A 14,119-nucleotide genomic window follows, 5' to 3' on the forward strand; every position below is an offset into this window, starting at 1 on the left:
GGAGGAAGGTTTTTGGTTTTTGGTTTTTTTTAAAGGCTTGGTTCCATAAATAATTTTTTAAGGAATATTTCCTACAGATAGCAGTCACAGTCCCAAGGTATTAAGCAAACATCCTATCTCAAGACCCAGGACTTTCACACGTTATCTTAAGTGATCTTCAAACAACTCTGGTAAGTAGTCACTGTTGTCCCCATTTTACAAATAGAGAAATTGAGACTCAGAAAGGCTTTAAATGAGTTGCCCAACATCCTACATCTGGCCAGTGACAAGAGTCAGGATTCGAAGCAGACTTGTCCTGAAGCTTACTCAGGATCATAAGCCCCACCTTACCCCATCCCCTTCTGATAACCTGAATAGGTGCCCCAGATGACCCTGAATCACATCATGGACCTCAGGTACCTCCCTGCCTTGCTAAATGTTTGACCCTATACAGAATGAGCGAGGGCTCCAGCAAGCTGCTTTGTTCAGCTTCCAGTTTCTCCATGTGGCTCCCCATCTGTACTGGACTGTGGCAAACTTTGCTGCAGGTCCCTTTCTTTCTTCAAGGGGTAAGAACCCTCTCCTGTTTCTGGGAAGTCTACATCCCTTTCACAAACAGGAGTAGAACCTCTTAAGTAGATGTAAAAAACAAAACAAAAAACTAGACAGCGTATTATATTATTAAGGGGAGATGGTAGCCACCTTTAAGGAGATAGAAGATATGGTAATAAACAGGCTGGCAATCCTGAGTTTGGCACTTTTAATGTTAAGAACAAATTGGTTATATATAAAAACCAAAACGTGTGCCCAAATCAAGAGTTATAGCATAATATAAAAAAGAAATACAAGAAAAAGACTAAATTGAGAAGCAGTTACATCTTGAAAAAAAAACAAACAGAAGAAAGTCAATGAGACCTTGGCTGGCAGTGAGTAGATACGGATTGATTTATGATAAACTAGGGATATTAAAGTAAAGTGCCTCTCCTAAATGGAGCAAGAAAAGTTCAGAGCAAATAGAGAAAGTGTTACTTTCCGAATCATGAAGTTACTGACATGGAATGATTTCTATAATACGTAAATTATAGAGGGTCTGTGGACTATGATACAAAGACACGTACACATATACTTGCACATGAAAGGCATACACCAAAATGTTAACAGCTGTTATTTCCGGAGACAGAATGGCATGATTTCCAGGTTCAATGTTGTTGGGTTTTGTTTTGTTTTGTTTTGTTTTGTTTTTGCATCGATGAGGAAGTGCAGGTGATTTTCAGGCTTACTGTTTCATGGTTGTTCACAGATCAGACTATTCTACAGTTCTCACATATTGCTTTAAAATTCATAAAATAATATTTTCACTTTGAAAAATCAAATTTGTGAAATTCACTACATTTTAAGAGGCAGACAGATTAGGCTGAGGATATAGTTTAAAAGACAGTTAAGGTAATTTTGTTGATTTTCAAATTATTTAGACGAAGACCTGAAGAAGGATCAAGATATAATCCAAACCATTAAGCGTCATTCACCATGAGCCACCAAGCCCTCTGACCACACTTTTCCTAGTACATTCTGCAAGGGTAGGACCCCAGCTTCAGAGACCTGCTGACAGCAGGAGTTCTCTTCTACCTGGTGTGCCTTGAGACAATATGGATGTGTGAGGGGGTGATGGGAATTCTTACAGATATGAATGGGATGGAGTCAAGTTCCTGATCTTGAAAGATACTTTGCACATGGAAAATTCTTAGAATTTGATTGAGGAAACTTTGTAATTTAAGGTTTTAAACAACAACGGCAACAACAAACACATATAACACTTACTATGGGCCTGGCATGTCCTAAAAGAGATTAGATAGAAGATAGATGATAAATAGATGATAGATAGACAGATAGATAGACAGATAGATAGATAGATATAGATAGATACTAATAACAGTGAGTGCTATTATTATCTTGAATTTTACAGAGTCACAGAGAGTTCAAGTGACCTGCCCAAGGTCACACATCTACTAAGTGGTAAAGTTGGGAGTTAAATCCAGGCAACCTAAATCTGCAACCAACATTGTTAACAATTAAATAGTTAAGAGACTTCATACTGAAGACAAATTTGAAACTGAACTACATTAGCATATTCAGATCTAACATTTGACAATTAAGAGCATTTCTATACACATCTGGTCTAATCCTTTGTATTAAAAACGTCATAAATGTCCGATTGATTGTTTCACAACTACAGAGCTGAACCTGGTCCTTCCATCAGTTTCTCCATTCCATTACTAAAATTTGAATAAAGTTAAGACGAATGGATATTTCAGGGCATGACACAACACATTTTGGACACTCAAAACTGCCCTAACAATAACTTTCGTTGAGGACTTACTATGAGTCAGGTACATTACCCACTATGCCTTATTTAATTCTTAAACCAAATATGTGAAGTAGGTCATGTTACCCCTTTTAAAGATAAGGAAATTAAAGCCTAGAGATGTTAAATATCTCATCCAAAGTGACACAGCTGCTAAGTGGTGGAGTAGGAGTTGATCATAGGGAGTCTGAACCTAAAGTCTGAGCTCATACGGACCACCTGCACTATGTTAAAAAGCATGTAAGACGATGACTACAATTGCCTTCTGAGATAAAGACACAGAATCTGCATAAAGTTGTAACTCTCTGTAATACTCTGCCCTCCTGCTTATGTATTTTGTCATTATTTGTTGCCGTGGTCGTAATGTAGATTATCGTTATTGCCTCGGGTCTACATCTTGTCCTTGCGGACCATGGGCAACATGTCCACCACTAAGGCTTGGAACAGCTCGTCAGTGACCATGTTCATCCTTCTGGGATTTGCAGACCATCCAGAGCTCCAGGACGTCCTCTTTGTCACTTTCCTGGGCATTTATCTTGTGACCCTGGCCTGGAACCTGGCCCTCATCTTTCTGATCAGAGGTGACGCCCGACTGCACACACCCATGTACTTCTTCCTCAGCAACCTGTCCTTCATTGACGTCTGCTACTCTTCCACAGTGGCTCCCAAGATGCTCTCTGACTTCTTCCGGGAGCAAAAGACCATATCCTTCTTGGGATGTGCTGCTCAGTTCTTTTTCTTTGTCGGCCTGGGTCTGACTGAGTGCCTCCTCCTGGCTGCTATGGCATACGACCGATATGTAGCCATCTCCCTGCCCCTGCTGTACACGGCCATCATGTCCCCGGGCCTCCGCACATGCTTGGTGGTTGGGGCCTATGTTGGTGGCTTCCTGAGCTCCCTGATCCAGGCCAGCTCTATATTCCGGCTCCACTTCTGTGGACCCAACATCATCAACCATTTCTTCTGTGACCTCCCACCAGTCCTGGCACTTTCTTGCTCTGACACCTTCATCAGTCAAGTAGTGAATTTCCTGACAGTGGTCACTGTTGGGGGGACATCACTCTGCCTCATCCTTGTCTCCTACAGTTACACAGTGGCTGCTGTCTGGAAGATCCGCTCAGTGGAAGGGCGAAGGAAAGCCTTCAACACGTGTGCCTCGCACCTGATGGTGGTGACTCTGCTGTTTGGGACGGCCCTTTTCATGTACCTGCGACCCAGCGCCAGCTACTCGCTTGGCAGGGACAAGGTGGTGTCTGTGTTCTACTCGCTGGTGATCCCCATGCTGAACCCTCTCATCTACAGTTTGAGGAACAAAGACATCAAAGAAACCCTGTGGAAGGTGTTGGGGAAGAAGAAAATATTTTTCTAGTTCACAGTTGAAAAACATATTTCTCCAAATTGCCTGAGATGTAAGTGACCCATAGTATCTACCTCCACCTCTGGCTTAAGCAAGGGGGCATTTTGTGGGCATATTTGAAAATGCAGGTTCCTCCTGCCTTATTCCTCTCATCATTCCTCATGGTCATGTGTCTGCTGACACCACCATGGACAGTCAATGACGCCACCATGGATAGTGAATGATGCCATCATGGACAGTCAATGACACCACCATGGATAGTCAATGATGTCACCATGGATAGTCAATGACATCACCATGGATAGTCAATGATGTCACCATGGATAGTCAATGACATCACCATGGATAGTCAATGACATCACCATGGATAGACAGAAGGTGGAAGAGATTGTTTCAACACAAAACTCTCCCTAGCATAGCCTATTCTCACAATTGATATTACAACAACCACATTATATTGGGTGCTTAATATATACCAGGCACAAAAGCTATTGAATAAATACTCATTGCAGTGCTATGATGCACATAGCACTGTCCCTATGTTACAAATGAGGAAACAAGGTCCTTGCAAGGAACAGTGACTTGCCAAGGTCATACCAGAAGTAAGGTATACCAGAACTCCCATTCAGACCCAGGTCTTGCTGACCCCAGGACCCACACTCTGCCCAAATGCTGCCTTCCGTGTTCCACAACAAATAGCCCTGAAGATGTACAAGTGCATTACTCTTACAACCAGCATCTGGCAGAATCCACAAAGGTACACTGTATATAGCTGAGGTGGATTACCAAACCAGATGCTTATTCCACTAAACACTCTCTCTAAGATACTCTGCTGTATTCCCATGATGGCTATTGAATAATTGCTAAGCAAATACTGAAGGACATTATCTTTCATGGACATTTCTATCTCAGCATATAGTGGCCTGGAAACTTTGAGTCCGGTGGTATCACACCAATACTCTTCTCAATCTCATCACCTCGGCGGTCTACTAGTATTTCCTTGATTTCAACCATGTCATTCCTTTACCTGTTCAGCACCTGACACGATTTCACAGCCAAGACACCTGTCAAACCAAAACTAGCTACCCAAATAGTCAAGCTCAAACTTAGCCACAAGTTTTAAGACATTTGAAACTGGTAAGAGCCAATTAAATGAAGTAACATGTGTAAAACATTCTGGGCCTTACACATCAATAAAATCTTACTTGTTTTATTGGTTTTAGTGTCATCATCTTATTGAAGGATCGAGTCCCAAAATGCCTCCCACCACTACCCCACAATATACATAAAGGAATTAAGGTTCTCATGCAGCTTGTGCCAGACACTTCACACTTACTAATCAGCACAATCGCCTGCAAGGTGGATATTTGTCAGATGCTCAGGTTCTAATCCCAGATCCAAAACTTGCCAACTCTGACAATTTATGGAAGTCACTTATGCTGTCACATCCTTAGTCTCTAAATCTACCAAGGAAATACTACTTATATAAAATTGATTGATATTTAATTTTCATATCTATTTTGCAAAATAGGTGTGGGAATGAAATATTTACACCTATGTAGTTTCTGTAATTTGTGTCTCAAGGAAAGAATCCCTTCTTCTAAATTCAGGTAATCTCTACACCTTTCACCATAACAGTTCAAGGATTTCAATTACATCAAAGATCCCTGATGATAAATCATTCTGATTTGTTTCTAAAGTAACATTCAGAGTGCATATCCCTACTCCTTTTCTTCTGGTGGCGACTCAGCTAATAAAAAATATAACTTATGGTGCTAAGAAATCTTACCCTTAAACTTTAAAGGTTCTTTCTCAAGGCTACTCTCTAAACTAAATTTTTAAGGACAAAGTAAAAGAATGATTAAAAAGAGCCCCTTGATGGACATTTCAATCTCAAGAAGACTAAATCCCCAATATCACCTTTAAAACCACCTACCCATGAACTTGCATATCTCTCATAGTGGACTCATTCATTTTGTATTTAGCATATGACAACATGGAGTCCCATGACATATAACCCATCCATACCGAAGGGCCATCCTTATTTCTATACCCCTTTAAATGAGCCCTCGCTCTGTGCCTATAACTGTATTGTATAAACTTTATCTACATCCTCTGAACCAGGAGTCTCAACAGCCCTATGAGATAGGCAATATCATCCTCATTGAAGAAAAGACACTGTGTCTCAAAAATAACCTGTTGGCATAATTGTAACCCAAAGTCATGCAACTAGTAAAGGGGAGTTAGAACTAGAAATAAGTACTATTTTTAGTCTCCAGAGCCCACCCAACATTAAACCATTATACCCTCTTACCATCCCTTTCTGCCAACACAGAGGGCCAAAACGAGATTCAGCTTCCACCCAAATCTTCCTTCCCTCTCTCCTTCAAGGAACCAGGCTTGCATTGTGGTCTTACATCCCTCCCAATCTTCCCTGGCTCCTTCCCCATTTCCTGTCACAGCAATTTCCTTTACTAAAACCCTTGCATGTTCAATCCTGTATGAGTGTCTGCTTCTTGGAAGACTTGGACTAACACATATGCATTGTTTATAAAATGTCCAAATAATAAACAATCTAAATGTCCATAAAGCTGTGGGTGAATAATGGGGCTATATTATGCAATGGAGTAGCATATAGCGAAAAGCGTAAATAAATTATGCTACAATCAACAACCTGGATTAATGCCACAAGCATATTGTTAAACAAAAGATGCCGGACACAAAACAATACTTATAATATGACTTAATACATATAAAGTTCAAAAAAAAGAGAAAATTAACTATATTGTTTATGGATGCATAAGGTGTTAAAATAATAAAAACAAGCAAATGATAATATAAAAGCCAGGATTGTGTTTGGCTGCACTTGAGCAGAGGTGGTAAGAGTGTAACACTCCGGGGCTTCTGAAGTGTTATGAATGTTTCATTTGTTGATCTAAGTGGTGGTTACACCAGGTTTGTTCTATCATTATGCCTTGATTTACTGAAAGTGAGATATAATTTACAGTGAAAAGGTTTTTTAAGCCACCTGATGATGCAAATAGTCTAAATACACCAATTAAAAGAGAGAGATTACAAAGTGGATTTTTTAAAAATACCCAACTTTATGTTTAGAAAATACATGATTCTTATAGAACAAGAAACACCCCTTAAATATAAAGACCCAGAAAGATGAAAAGCAATGCAATGGAGAAAGATACACCAAAAGAAAGTTGGAGTAGATATATTAATTTGAGATAAAGCAGACTTCAGAACAAAGAGCATTATCAGAGATAAAGAGAGGGTCTTTATAATGATAACGATAAAAGGGTCACTTCTCTGAGAATACATAACAAGCCTTAATGGGTATGCACTTAACAACAGTGTCAAAATAAGCAAGGCAAAAACTGAGGGAAAAAGAAGGAGAAACAGACAAACCCACTATTATAGTTGGAGACTCACACCCCTGGATCAGTAATTAACAGATCCAATAGGCAGAAAAGCAGTAAGGATGCAGTTGAATTGCATAGCAACACCAAGCAGCTGGATCTACTTGATGTTTATAAACCATTTTATTTATCGGCAGTAGAATGCACATTCTTCTCCAGCTCACGTAGAACAGACAGTGCACATTCTGGACCATAAAACACTCCTTCACAAATTATACAAAGTATGCTCTTAGACCAGAGTGGAATTAAGCTAGGAAGCAATAACAGAAAGATAGATGGGGAAAACCCCAATATTTACATAGGTTGCTTAGCAACTTTTTAATAACTCCCATTGCATCTGTAACTGCCATCTTCTTTAAAAGTTACATTTGCTACAAATACCTGACAATATTCCCTATGCTGATTATTATATTGTTAGACTTCCAACTCAGTGTCTAAGGAAGCACTGAGGACTGTGCATGTATTTAGGTGAAGAAGAGCAGAGCCATGAAGGTGAGGAACCCAGCAGGCTCACCTTTCTAACTCAAAGGTAGGTGAGAGCATCCTGAAGACACAATTGCTGGCAACTTTAGCTTAGCTCACATATAAGTATAATTTTATAATTTCTATAGTGTTCAGTCGTCAGTCCCTGAAAGGTAAATTATCCATGTGCAATTCTTGATACATATGTCATTTACAACTAAAAGCCTTAGGTTAATTAAAATCTCCTGCCTCTCATGTAAAATATAAGGTTTCTCAAAACACATTCAAGTTATTATAGAAGGTGATTTTTTTTTCTTGATAATAAAACTCATTCCATAAACTTTTAGCAAGCATCTATGATGCATAGGAAAGTAACTGGCACAGTCCCTTTTTTAAAAAAAAGTCATTAAATGCTAGCTGGGAGCAGGGAGAGAAACAATTATATAAATGACATTCTCATTATGATGATATTAATACCTTACATCTTTATAATGCTTTGAAGTTTTGCATGTGCTCTCATATGAATTGTCTTGAATTGACTTATGCAGCAACAAAAGTTAATAAGGGTGTTACAGGGGGAAGTCCAGAATGAGGCTGGAGATGGGGTGAAGGACGTCAAGTGCTTATGGGGTAAACACTGCATATCAAGCCCTGGTCATACATTTGCTCATTCATCTCTTCAGAAAGAATTACTGAATAACTGATGTGTGCCCCGTAAGAGCTGGGGACACAGTGGTGACAAACTAAAGTCTCTGCCCTCAAGGGGTCTGCATTTGGAAGAACAGGCAAAAACAAATAGACACATAACGACAGGCAGTAAAAGTGGTAGATTGGCTCAAGTAAACCCCACTGCAAAGCAAGCATCATGCTCCCCATTCTGTGGAAGAAGATTCAGAAGTGCATAACGGTTACGCTGCTCAGGGTCACACAGCCAAAATTTAAAATATGTGAACCTGAATTCAAAGGCTGAGCTCTTTTGAGAAAGCTACCTCTAGGTTCCATAATGCAGCCCTGAGGTTCCAAGACAGAAAGGCCATCATTTGATCCTGACCTGACGTTATGCCTGACAGCCTAAAACCTTCTCAGGTGGTTGACCAGAAGAGCAAGGGGAGTCATATTAATTCAAAAGGGAAGTCAACAGTAGGTAGCTCCCCCCTGACTTGGCTAGTCCCAGGCTCTCTACTGGATGCCTCCAGCCAAAGCCTCATGGAACCACAACATACCAAAAGAATAATCAGAACTGTCTTCCTCACACACCTCTTTCCTTAATGCCTCCATCCTTCAGACAATTTCACAGAAAAGGAAGAGTATGAGAGGCATATTATCAGAGTTCAAATGAATGGGGAAAACCTTTCACTTTACGTTGTAAATATGTGTATGAGTTTTTTCTGATTTTCAAAATCAGAAACCATTTTAAATCATTTTTAAAATTGGATATAATAGGATTCATTTTTAAAGAAAATTGCCAAAATCCAATTATCCACAGATAATGGTTGCTACTATTGAGATAGACACCTTTCCAGATTTCTTCTAGGCTTGTAGATTTTTTTCCAAAAATAACATTATATGATACAGTCCATGCTTCAACCTGTCACTAAAAGGGAATCTTACCATGCCTCAGAGTAAAGCTCTACATTATCAATTTGAATGGCTACAAATACTGAATTTTTCTATTGTATCATGACTATTAAACCAATTTTATATATCATGCATTAACTTAAATTCTAATTTCCTCTAAACTGTACTGTAACGAGCTTTCTATGCCACTGAGCATTTGGTTTATTAACTCTTTAGCATCAATTCCTAAAGTAGAATTTCCAAGTCAAAGGATTTGCACATTCTAAGTTTGACACATATTTCCAGAATTACCCTAGAAAGTTTCTCCCTGTGTACATTCTTACCAACCAGATATGGAGGTGTCTCTTTCTCCACATCTGTGTCGATAATGGATCTTTTCAACAGTGGCTAATCTTCCAGATGACAAGTGATATCTCATTGTCATTTTAATTAGCACTTCTTTGATTAATAGTGTGATACAGTGTCTATAAAAAGAAATCAAACATTCAAATACTATTAGAATTAGGCTGTTTCTTTACAATACCTTAATCATCAGTTAATATTAGAAAATTAATATATGATTTCACCCAGTGGGTCTATATCTGGACTTACAGATGCACACAAAAATGCATTTTAAAAATGTGGAGTATAGCATTATTTCAAATAGTAATTAAGGTCCAACTAGGCAAACTGAAGAGGGCAATAAATGACTTTTGTGACCCCTCACCTCCTGCAAGTTCTATAAGACTAACTCTCAATGCCATCCATTTACCCCTAGTTATCATATTCCCTTTCCAACCCTTGTCTTCCAAGACTGCTATTCTCTCCTGGTTGGTGCCCAGTTCCAATATAGCCTTCATGACCAGTGCTTGTTTTCAACCTGCCTAATTGCCATACACCTATGACGACCTTAGTAACCAATGTATTTACCCACCACATTCCACAAAGGATTAAGGAGATCTTAACAGCAACAACAACAAAACACATACAATAAAGCAATAAAAGCAGGTAAGAAACTGTTAATATGGAGTAGGAAGTTAAGCTACATATATTTTTTTCAGTGTGTGGAAGACAAACAAAGACAAATGGCTCAATACACAGCCTTCATTTTCCAAGAGGAAGAATCTTACTGGTTTACCAGGGGAGCTGTCCCTTACATTTGGGTCTAGGACAAATGTTTCCCTTGGGGGTCTCAAATGGGGGAAACTGAATAGATCTGACCATTAATACAACCCTAAGGTGGGCTCTTCTTTGTAGACAGCCTTAATAAAAGACGATAACATAATTCCAAATATAGTATTTACATAGCTTTCTGCCAATTGCTCAGAGGCAATAAAAAACTCCAGAGTTTCAGTTCTAGGTAATACGTCACTGAATGCTGGGATATTAAAGTAGGATTCCTATCAGATCATATTCAAAGAACCCTTAAGATGAAATTCACTTTTCCATAGGAATTAAATGGTTTTACTAGTGAAAACATCAGGGACCCAGGAAAATCAACAGAGAAGATTTTTAGTTAAGAGGCTTTCTGTATGTCCTAACCCTTCAATTTAAACCATAAAATATACCCAACTGTAGCAAAACTGGAAAAAGAGACAGCAAGAAATAGGCTATTGTTTGCAGGGTGCTTTATTATGCTTTTATTTCAGAAAAAGTGTTTTGTTCATTTTGCATCTATTCTACTCAATTCTTTCTTATCCTATTTTCTTCAGATATAATTCCATTGCTTCAAATACCAAGACTGTCTGCTTACTTTCTATTGTTGAAATGGATTTTGGTCACCTCAATTATTCAAATTTTAAAAAACTGTCTGGGATATGAGAGTCTTTGGACATACAAATATTCTTACTGAAAAGAGTTTTGTCCTCTGATTGATAGATACCTGATTTGAAACACACAATGTGATTTATAGATGATGTAATACAGAATTGTACACCTGAAATCTATGTAAATTTACTAACAATTGTCACCCCAATAAACTTAAAAAACAAACAAACAAACAAAAAAAAATTTAATCCACTATAATATAGAAATTGTAAAAAACAACAAACCAAAACAAAAAAAACTAAACCCCTGGAATTTGAGTCAACAAACCTGGTTAAAATTCTTTATCTTTCTATGAGTTCAACTATTTTAGATTCCTCATACAAGTGAAATCCTGCAGTATTTTTCTTACTGCATCTGCCTTATTTCACCAGGCATAATGTCCTCCACTCGCAAAAGCAGAGTGTAGAATGGTGATTACCAGGGCTGGGAGGAGGGCAAATGGGAAGATGTTGGTCAAGGGGCACAAAATTTCAGTTACACAGGATAAATAAATCCTGGAATTTAATGTACAACAATGTGACTATGGTTGACAATATTGTATTCCTGAAATTTGTTTAAAGTGTAGGTTTTAAGTGTTCTCATGACAAACAAAACAAAAAACAAAAACACAAAAGTACTTGAAAAAAAAATTTTCATCTTTCACGAATTCATAGACTGATTATGGAAAAATAAACATCCTTCTCTGATCACCCCTAAAGTGAGGAGGGTTGGGTTAAGTCACCTCTGAGGTCCTGAAGCTTTAGTCTCTGTTACTTTCATTTACTCTGAACAATTATTGAAGCTCTACACTCTACCAAGAACACTGTGGGCCCAAGAGAGGTCCACATGTCTCAGAGAGCAGGGGGGAGTACTTATGAGGGACTGATTCTTCTATTCCTTTAGACGAGGAGATGAGGATTAAGTCGTCAGGCTACTTAATTAACTGTTTAAGCCTTTTCTACCGACTGTAATTCTGACAAACCAAAGTAAGCCCTAGGCTCTCTGTTATGGCAGAGTAGTACAGTGGAAAAACCTCTAGAGATTGTTTAAAAAAATTATTCACCGGACTCTTGTCTAAAATGACAAGACAGATTTTATTCAAGACTATTGCAATAGGGGTCAAGACTATTGCAATAGAGGAGAGGGATTAATCTCAAATTAAAATACAACAAGAACAAGTGGGGTTTATAGCCAATTAATAGAGTGAGGGTGTCAGTGGATGGAATCTAAGAGGAGACACCAAAGATAAGGAGATTCTTGCTAAAGACAAGCCAAGAACTTAGATACAAGGAGTCAGAGATCAAGGGTGGGGGATTTGATCAGATAGCAAGAGTAGGGGCTTCTTGCCAAGGTGATTTATCAAGAATCGTGCTAAAACTTGGTTCAGCAATGAAAGACATAGAAGGCCAACATTGAGGCCTCATTGAGAAGAGGATTCAGAGGAGTCTAACAAAAATTTGGTCAAGGAGGGAGTACGTCAAGTCAGAAAAATTATTTGGGTTAAAATCCTTAATTTGCCACTTACCAATTTTGCAATTATGCAATGTGAGCAAACTGCACATTTTTAACTGCTCAAAGCTTCAGTTTCCCCCCTATAGAATGGAGATAATCATAACCATTCTATAGATTCCACAGAGACATCAGAAGAATCAAAATCAAGATGAGATGTTGCAAGTGAAAACCTTTGGTAAAGTAGAAAAGCTTTGCATACATATGAGGAAGTTGCTCTTACAGAACGTAAGATAAGCCAGAGTCAAAGACCATAATCCTCCCATCTCCTTCTGGTGAGAGTAAGCACATAGGAATGTGATGGTTCTTCTTGTGAACCCAGGGTATTTACAGTAGGAAGGAAGAATCATCAAGAATATCCAGACCATTTTTCTGACTAGTCATGATCATTTGGATACTTGAAAGAGCCTTATAACAATATATGATAAATGATGTTGTCACCCCACGACACCAACCCCTAATCCTAACATGTCTCCTCCCAAGGCAGACCTGGAAGAGGGTGATGGGCGAGAGCAACCACACCAACGTGAAGGAATTTGTCTTCCTGGAACTTACTCACTTCCGAGAGCTCGAGTGTTTCTTGTTTGTGTTTTTCCTTGCTGTGTATGTAACAACTGTGCTGGGCAATGCCCTCATTGTGGTGACCATCACCTGTGAGTCGCACCTCCACATTCCCATGTACTTTCTCCTAAGGAATAAATCAGTCCTGGACGTTGTTTTTTCATCTGTCACCGTTCCCAAGTTCCTGGTAGATCTTTTGTCAAAGTGGAAAACCATCTCTTACAATGGCTGCATGGCACAGATCTTCTTCTTTCACTTTGTTGGTGGGGCGGATATTTTTTTCCTCTCTGTGATGGCCTATGACAGATATCTTGCAATCACCAAGCCCTTACATTATGTGACCATTATGAGGAGAGAGGTGTGGGTCTCCTTGGTGGTGGCTTCCTGGGTAGGTGGTGGTTTGCACTCAATTGTCCAGATAATTCTGATACTTCCACTCCCATTCTGTGGCCCCAACATCCTGGATGCCTTCTACTGTGATGTGCCCCAGGTGGTTAAACTGGCCTGCACTGACACCTCTGCTCTGGAGCTTCTCATGATCTCAAACAATGGGCTGGTGACCCTGCTGTGGTTCCTCCTGCTCCTGGGGTCCTATACTGTCATTCTGGTAATGCTGAGATCTCACCCTGGGGAGGGTCGGAAAAAGGCCATCTCCACCTGCACCTCGCACATCCTGGTGGTGACACTTCACTTTGTACCTTCTGTTTACATCTACTGCCGGCCCTTCACTACACTGCCAATGGACACAGCTGTGTCCATCAATAATACAGTCGTCACTCCCATGCTGAACTCCATGATCTACACCCTGAGAAACCAGGAGGTGAAGTCAGCCATGAAGAGGCTGAAGAGGAGACTTAGACCTTCTGAGAGCAGTAAACTAGGGTGAGCAGTCTGATTGAGACTGCAAATCTAACTCTGATTTGGTATTCTCAGACTGCTAGCTTACAGGTAAGAGACAGCTCGCTCTTTCTCCAGGCATTTCTATGCATCCTCATAGCCATTCAACTCTATCAGAAGGACTATAAGAACAAAAGGAAGAGATGAGATGAAACAACAGGAACTGTAGGCTTGTGGACTGGGAGAACTAGAGGGTATAAG

The 14,119-nt window shown here is 39.4% G+C and overlaps 2 protein-coding genes across 2 annotated transcripts; both read left to right on the forward strand.

The window, feature by feature from the left end:
- The first annotated feature begins 2,753 nt into the window (after positions 1-2,753).
- Positions 2,754-3,710, forward strand: OR5A1 (olfactory receptor family 5 subfamily A member 1). Its single transcript, XM_019754012.3, has one exon. The coding sequence runs from the start codon at positions 2,754-2,756 to the stop codon at positions 3,708-3,710; it is 957 nt and encodes a 318-aa protein (XP_019609571.2).
- Positions 3,711-12,962: 9,252 nt separating this feature from the next.
- OR4D6 (olfactory receptor family 4 subfamily D member 6) lies at positions 12,963-13,907 on the forward strand. The gene has a single exon (XM_019754011.3). It carries the CDS (start codon positions 12,963-12,965, stop codon positions 13,905-13,907), a length of 945 nt encoding a protein of 314 aa, XP_019609570.1.
- Positions 13,908-14,119: the final 212 nt, after the last annotated feature.

This window comes from Rhinolophus sinicus, chromosome 14 (assembly GCF_057876585.1).
Source record: "Rhinolophus sinicus isolate RSI-liver-muscle chromosome 14, RSI-T2T, whole genome shotgun sequence".
Lineage (NCBI taxonomy): Eukaryota > Metazoa > Chordata > Mammalia > Chiroptera > Rhinolophidae > Rhinolophus > Rhinolophus sinicus.

Bases quoted from the DNA above. Each gene is read 5' to 3' on its own strand.
- OR4D6 (XM_019754011.3), top strand. From the start codon at position 12,963: ATGGGCGAGAGCAACCACACCAACGTGAAGGAATTTGTCTTCCTGGAA.
- OR5A1 (XM_019754012.3), top strand. From the start codon at position 2,754: ATGGGCAACATGTCCACCACTAAGGCTTGGAACAGCTCGTCAGTGACC.